Source organism: Scophthalmus maximus, chromosome 2, assembly GCF_022379125.1.
Source record: "Scophthalmus maximus strain ysfricsl-2021 chromosome 2, ASM2237912v1, whole genome shotgun sequence".
Lineage (NCBI taxonomy): Eukaryota > Metazoa > Chordata > Actinopteri > Pleuronectiformes > Scophthalmidae > Scophthalmus > Scophthalmus maximus.
The window spans coordinates 25,952,501-25,960,000 of record NC_061516.1 but is presented as its reverse complement, the minus strand read 5'-3'; the positions used below and the strand labels follow the sequence as shown (position 1 = coordinate 25,960,000).

Genomic DNA, 7,500 nt, shown 5'->3' with positions numbered 1-7,500 from the left:
TTGCTCTTTCACTCAGTGTAAATATCTATCAGAGCTGTTTACTTCCCAGTGAGCAGAGAACAAACTGTTTGGACAAGACGCATGTGACATCACTTCCTGTTTGACGTGTTTGTCTTCGTCTCGTGTCCCGAGTGAAAACATCCGGAGCACGACACGTCCAGTCGAATATTAACTGTTCTCGTTGAAGCAGCAACAATTTCTCATTTTTTTCTATTTTGATGATTTAATAATATTTTTTTTAACGCTCAGTTTTTATATTCTCTGGCTTCAGTTTGTTCAATGAGAATTTGCTGTTTTTCCTCGTCGTAGTTAAAAGAAAAAAAACTTTAGCTTTTAGTCTGTTGGTCGGACACAACAGGTGAAGTGGAGACATCGGCGTGAGGAACCCTGAACATTTAACAATCAATCAAGAAACTAACCAGAATAATCATAAATGAGAAAAATATACATAACTCTCCTCGATTCAAGTCAAATGTTCAGTGTACCAGAGCAATGTGAGGATTAAAACATCATGTATAAAAGCTCAATAAGACATTTACAACAGAATGGATGAAGTGTCCTAACTGCTCACCATGGGCGCCCCCCTGTGGCCGATGAGGGCTGGCGCAGGGCCCAGGCTCCGCCTCTCTTTGATACAAGGAGAATACAAACCGAGCGGCAGCAGGTCGATGGCGAACAGGACGACCAGGTAACAGCCGACGATCAGGACACGCCTTCCTGAAACACAAAGAAGTCAGCCAGGCTAACAGGTTTAATGCTAAGCTAAGCTAAGCTAAGTGGCCACTAGCTCTAAGCTCATATGTGCTGTACGGACGAGAGAGTGGTACGAGTCGTCTCATCTGACTCGGAGGCAGAAAATAGAGCTATGACATTATCACATTTCCCAAAACTGTCAAACGATTCTTTTTTTTTTTACAGTGTAGATCATTTGTTATACAAGTTAAAACACGTGACACTGACCTCTGCTGTTCATGCGGAAGAAATGCAACGCGATAGGCCAAGCCAGCGCCGTCATCAGCAAGACTCCGCCCACGTGTAAATAAGGCGCCGTGACCTGGTTCACAACAAACAACGTCCTGACGTCAGGCGGTGAAAACACACGACGCGAATAAAGAAGGAGGAGGAGGAGGACGATGATGATGATGATGATGATGATGATGATTCACCTGGAAGGAGAGAAGCAACGTGGTCCACTCGTTGCTCCACAGGTTGGACAAGATGGCGGTGGCTGCGACGGAGAACGTCAGACTCACCAGGATCCCGACCTGACGGAGAGGAAACAAGAAAACATCAGACTGTTCCGGGCTTTTAGTTCTTTAACGGTTCTGCACGTTCATTACGAAACGAAAGAATGAACATTACAACATCGTGCCATTTTTAAATTTAAGCCATCACGACATTGAGCCTCAAGGGAGAAACCTTCTCACAGGTTCTTCTCAAGTCGTGCGTTCACGTTTCACAATTCTCTCGTAGTTTTCAATTTTTAAAAAAAAGGTAAGAAAACAATTCTCGACCGTCGCACGAGTCACGTGAACCAGTCCGCTGATGGAAGGAATTGAATTAAACGTAACTAAAACTTTGGTTTTCCTACGTCAGGTCTGGACCAAGTTTGTGTTTGTACAGAGCGAACTCGGACGAGCGGTTTAAGAACGAATCTGTTCGTACGAAACGTTTCTCGCTTGAGGTCGGACGAGTCGCAGGTCAGTTACCTTGTGGCTCCAGTGTAAATGGAGCTTCTGACCCTCGGACATCAGACACACCGCGAGCAGCTGCAACCAGAGACGGAGATAAAGACTCTGAGGCCTCGTCTTCGTTATCAGACACATTCAGAATTTTAGACGTTGAAGTTTGACACATTTGACAAGAGTAATTATTGAAAAATAAAATTGGGGGAAAAAGAAACAATCACTGGTAAATGTGGAGGTATTTAAAAGCAGTTTGAGTTATTTCGTTGTTGAAACATTTTCATCCCAAAGAAAAAAAAAAACTATGATAAAGTGTCAAGAGAGTAAATGTAAAATATTTGTATAATTGAAATCTACTCGGACAGTAAAACTAAAATAATAATTGAAAAAAAAATTCTGAATATTTTATGAATTGACATTTCAATGGTAATAAAAAGGAAAAATTGACAAATGATAATATCAACTAGTGCAGCACAATATTAAACGGTTTCATTTGGATTCGTCATTTCCTGTAAAACCACTTGAATCTGAATTCTTCCGGAGACCAGAGCAGAGCTGCCGTGACGTCATCAACACTAACCAGCCAATCAAACGCCCTCCCGTGAGAAAGCCCCGCCCCCCCTCTCACCATGAGCACCGTGACGTAGGTGAAGAATCCTGCAGCGATGACCAGCAGCACCACGGACCAGGGGAACCAGAAGCCCAGGTTCCCGAAGTTAAACCTGCACATCAGAGTGTCGTCGTCGTCGTCGTCGTCATCGTCATCATCATCATTAATATTATTATAGAACATGGAACACATGTTCAAAACAGAGTTGTCCACAGTTGTGTTTATTTCCACAGTTATATGTTCATGTCCACAGTTATGTTTATGTCCACAGTTGTGTTTATGTCTGCAGCTGTGTTTATGTCTGCAGTGATCCGACACGACGAGCGAGCGTCGCTGGAACCCACCAGTCGAAGTCGTTGTAGTCGTTCTTCGCTTGTCCCCAGAAGTAGAGGAACACCAGCGTCAGGCAGAAAGTCGCCGCCAGCAGAGCGAAGCTCAAACCTTCCAACTGGGTCGTAAACCAGAGAGAAACAGAAAAATGCACTTTAACACGCAGAAAGATGTGACCTTTAATGCCTCGTTGCCGTGGAGACGACCGTCGACCTGGAGACGAGAGGAGTTCAAACGGAAACAGATTAACTGTGATCGTAAAACTGTGACCTGTGAGCAGTTCACGTCAGTGATAAAGAGTAATAAAGTTTTTACTTCTACTTCATGAACTGAGAGTTACGCTGATGCAGAAGATGCTGAACTACGAGAACTGTGAAAAAAGAAAATCAATAAAACTCATTTCATTTCATCGTTTCATTGGTGGATCCATGAGTGTCGGCTCGGGTCCTAAATAAATTACTACAAACGCCTGTTTCCAGTTAAAAAAAAAAAAAAATGTATAGACGACGCAGAGCAGATTTGAAAAAGATCAGATGTGATTTAAAAACTAGATAAAGTTCAGAAAAGGACGTTCAATGGTCCAACTCCTGTGATTGTTCCGACTGACTCTGGTGACCTGCATGTTCAGTTTTTACTCGTAACTTTATATTCCACGAACCATTTCTGTTAAAGCCCCAGTGTGTCATTTTTGTAATTTTCTGGCGCCACCTGGTGGTAAAGTTTCAAACCGCAGCCAACTGAGCGACCGACAGGGGACACTTTATGGCGGCGCACCGCTGATTCCATTTCCTGTTTCCGTCAGCGTCTAAAAATTCAACGTGAACGCGACGTATTCTGGACACATGGTGATGGACAATATGTTCGAATAAGTTCTTCTAAATATTACACACTGTCGCTTTAAATAAAGTATATTATGAGAGGATCCATGATCTGGTTGCTTCTGTTTGGCTCCTGGTGTAAATCGTAAGGACGTCTTTTCTTATTGACATGGTGTAACACTAAATTCTGTTTGAATCACATGATGCAAAAAGAATCTAAAATGCTAAGATACTCTGCACTAAACCTCTCTGGTCCGGATTACACCTGCTTGTGTTTTCATAAATAAATAAACTCGGGGGAAGAAATGTTCTGGATTTAGTTTGAAATTAAAGATGAAATACAATTACAAATTCAGCAATTGGAGAAACATTCTGAAACGGCGATCACATCGTCATCAGATGTGCGGGTCAGGGGTCAGTTCACGTTTTATACCACAGGTACGGACCGGTGACTGGTCCCACCTTGCTGCAGCAGCAGTCTCCGGGCGGCGTGCAGCTCCTCTCGTGGCGTCGCCACCTGCAGCCGTACAGGCCGGACAGACACGACACCAGAGGCCGGTGCTCGTGGCGACGCAGCAGTTTGGCCCGGAGACCAGGCAGCCGGCCGAACCGCAGCCGGGACAACGGGGACGCCATCGTGACTCACACGCACCTGGACACGCCCTCCATCCAGCCTGCACACACACACACACACACACACACACCTGAAACACAGACACATCAGCAGAGTCTTGACATGAGGATACACTGACTCGTGTCAAGTTCTTTAAAACTTCCCAACGCTGAGCTAGAATCAGTTAGAAGAAACACGCTCAAGTGACAAAGTGAAATACAGATGATCACACGACTAGAACAGAAAAGAAACAGTGGACATCTTTTTTTTTAAGTCATGTTCAGGATAAACTGTAAATAAGCGGAGGAATTTTATGACTGATTATTTTTTGCTTGTATGTCTGACGAGTTGAATCTGAAATGTTTATTTAATAATAAATAACCAACAGTGAGCTGATATTTATTAGAACAAAAGAAGATCGGAGGGTTTAGTTTTTATATCTGAGCTGCAGAGAGACGATAAAAGTAGAAGCATCAAAGCTGTTAGGAATCAAATGATCTGGAGAAACATTAATCTCTAAAAGTTAAATGAGTTAATAGATAATTATAATTAATAGATAAACTCAGTTTTAAAAGCAGAGTGGACACGTAAAACTGCAAAAGTGATTCCACTGATCTATAAACATCTGTTCTGCTCTTTATGGTTCATCACTTTATTGTATAAACTCTTGTTTTGTACGAGACATGACTCTGGTTTTCCACGGATCTGATCGGTCGGGCTCGTCAGGATGCGTTACCACGGTGATGAAAACCCTGCGTAACCACAAACCCCGTCTCCTGTCTCCAGAACAGGCCAAAGGTTGAGTTGTCGACGGGCGGCTGGAAACTCATGATGTCACAAAACTATAGTGCCAGTGTGAAAGATAAGAGGTCAAGAGGTCAACCCGTCCAGAGGCCACAGAATCAACAGTGTGTGTGTGTGTGTGTGTGTGTGTGTGAGTGAGAAACATCTGTATCAACAGACGACGTGAGTTCGGAGGCCTCAAACCCCGAAACAGTCGGACTGTAGTTTCAGAGTCTCGGAAGGAAAATCTGTTCAAATCTGATTTCACTCCAACAAAACTCCACCAGTGTTTTCTTGACGCCTACTGTTACAGCGTGTCTCTGTTATCACAAGTCATCAGTCGCTTCTCACAGAACTGGAGTTTCACAACTGGAAGATCCCCTGTCAAGACCCTGCACCTCACTTCTTCTCTGTTTGTCTGTTTGTTGTCGTTATCCTTGTAATAAGTGAAAAACATACAATGAAAACATCTGTTTCAAACAGTAAAAGGTCACACGTGGACTGACGCAGGATGATCTCGTGAAGTGTTGATGAATTGCGATGATCAGTATTTGTTTCCGATAAAAGACGGACAATACAAAAACCGACACGTCTGAAATAATGCGTCAGTTGGACAGTGAGCTGTCGGTTACATGGATTCATCTTAAAAACGACATGCACTTACTGCTGGTGACTTCCACATCGTCAGATGTCACAGATGTCATAATAAAACTAATCGTTTCAAGGCCAAATCGGGCAACTTCCTTCGTTTTGAATATTTGTATATTCAAAACTCATATTTGAATACTATAGATATAGTACTATATCTATAGCATTCAAATATCAGTTTAAATATGGCACTATATCTATATAGCACTATATAGAATATAGTACTAGTACTATATTCTATATAGTGCTATATAGATATAGTACTATATAGATATAGTACTATATAGATATATTGCTATATAGAATATAGTAATAAAGATAGAGATTTTTACAGTGAAGACCGGTGACAGGAGACAGAACCGGACTCTGACTCCTGGAGGAGCAGAAGAGTGATGGTCACTGGAGAAACACACCGACGCCGACAGCATCTTCATCATCACCATCATCACATGTTCAACATCCGCGGGTCGGTGGGTACCAACCTGCAGGCCGAGGTGGAGGAGAGAGCCGCCGCAGTGTGGATCCTCTCTCCGGCGACCGTCCGGTGTCAAGTGGCCTGGTCGAGGACGTGGTGTCGGTGTGAAGCTCAACACCGTCACGGAGGAACTTACACGCAAAAAGGAATTGCCTTGAAAAAATACAGCTTTTTGATTTTTCATCTAATGACGCGACACGTGGAAATAAATCAACAAATATTGACTCCAACTCGCCTCTTTATGCAAATGAATACGAATATGAAAATTGGTCAGGTAAATTTGAATCTAAACGCAACAGCAAAAACAAAACAACAAAATCAAACTTTTATTTTGAAATTTATCGCGGAAGTTATAAGTTCCCTCACCGCGAGCTTTACACTCGCTCCTGTTGACGTCGCGCAGCAGCATCACTGACGTGACACCTGTTGTTGCCACGGTGATGCCAACACGTCACCAGCTGAGTCCAGGTGAAATTACCTTTTAGAAAATACATAAATGAAGCAGCGGGAGAAAACATTCAAACCTTCCTGTGAGGCGACAGTGACAATGTGATGTTGTTCTTCTTCTTCTTCCTCCTCCTCAGAATCGTCTCCAGGGGACTTTTGTCTCTGGATGCATTTTATTCCACAGGACCAATAAACTCCACGTGGTCCCCAGAGCAGAAATACATTTTATTAATATAAGAGTGAATCATCTTACATGTGGGCCTGACGTCCAGTGACGCCTTCCTCTCTGTGAACCTTCTCCCTGCTGTGAAGAAGATGTAACTCTCTCCAACATGTCCGCCACATCGTGCTCCTCCTCTCTGCAGCACAAAGACGTGGAAGGTGTTTTGTTTTTATTTAGTCCTGCCACAATGTTTTCATTGAATTTACTTTAAAAGTCGCTCATACTGCACGAACATAACAATTCCCCTCAGGACTCTTGCGTCCAGGACAATGTGCGGCAGCCTGTCGTCTCTGCCTCCGGGTCCACGAGTCCCGCAGCTTATGACTAAAATAAACCTTCAAATCCTCATATTCAAAATTTGTTGGTGTCAAATATATACTTTGTCTGTACAGGTTTCACAACACTTCTTCAGGTGTTTCACTAACTGACAGAACAACACGTGATCACTGTGTGGTTGCCTCATCGCTGGGGGTTAAAGGTCATTGACCTCAGGCCTGAGGTGTTGTGAAACTGGAGGATTGTGTAAATAAAAAAAAATAAAATGGGGGCTACATTTCCTGCATTGTTTTAACCTATAAGGACATGAAGCGATGCTGAAAGTCAGAACCTAAACTATAGTAAATGTCCAATAGGATTAATAAAAGAGAAATATCATTACTACTAGCTCTATTAAACGCTGGTGGTGTGCACGTGGCGCCCCCTGCTGCCAGGCGGCGGGACTGAGCCTCGCTCAGCTCGTCGGTCTGGTTCGTTCTGTTCAGACAAACTCAAACATCAAGCGCCTCGAAATAAACACATCCACTTCCTGTTACAACTTCAAAAGTAAAATCTGGTTAACGAAACGTGACATTGGCATAGATAGATTGTT

At 43.1% G+C, this 7,500-nt stretch overlaps 1 protein-coding gene across 2 annotated transcripts in view; it reads right to left on the bottom strand.

Moving 5' to 3' along the window:
• The window catches only part of LOC118301485 (glycerophosphodiester phosphodiesterase domain-containing protein 5-like), an 11,205-nt gene extending 5,115 nt beyond the window's left edge, over positions 1 to 6,090 (bottom strand). The window contains exons 1-8 of one of the 2 annotated variants that reach the window (XM_035627051.2): positions 5,970 to 6,090; positions 3,906 to 4,117; positions 2,640 to 2,743; positions 2,314 to 2,407; positions 1,710 to 1,769; positions 1,167 to 1,265; positions 961 to 1,054; positions 572 to 717 (exon numbers count right to left, since the gene is read on the bottom strand). In XM_035627051.2, coding sequence (XP_035482944.2) covers positions 572 to 717; positions 961 to 1,054; positions 1,167 to 1,265; positions 1,710 to 1,769; positions 2,314 to 2,407; positions 2,640 to 2,743; positions 3,906 to 4,079 — 771 coding nt within the window. In that variant the 5' untranslated portion in view covers positions 4,080 to 4,117; positions 5,970 to 6,090. Of the gene's footprint in view, positions 1 to 571; positions 718 to 960; positions 1,055 to 1,166; positions 1,266 to 1,709; positions 1,770 to 2,313; positions 2,408 to 2,639; positions 2,744 to 3,905; positions 4,148 to 5,969 lie in introns of both variants that reach the window. The other variant, XM_047330547.1, reaches the window with a different exon arrangement.
• Between the last annotated feature and the right edge of the window lie 1,410 nt (positions 6,091 to 7,500).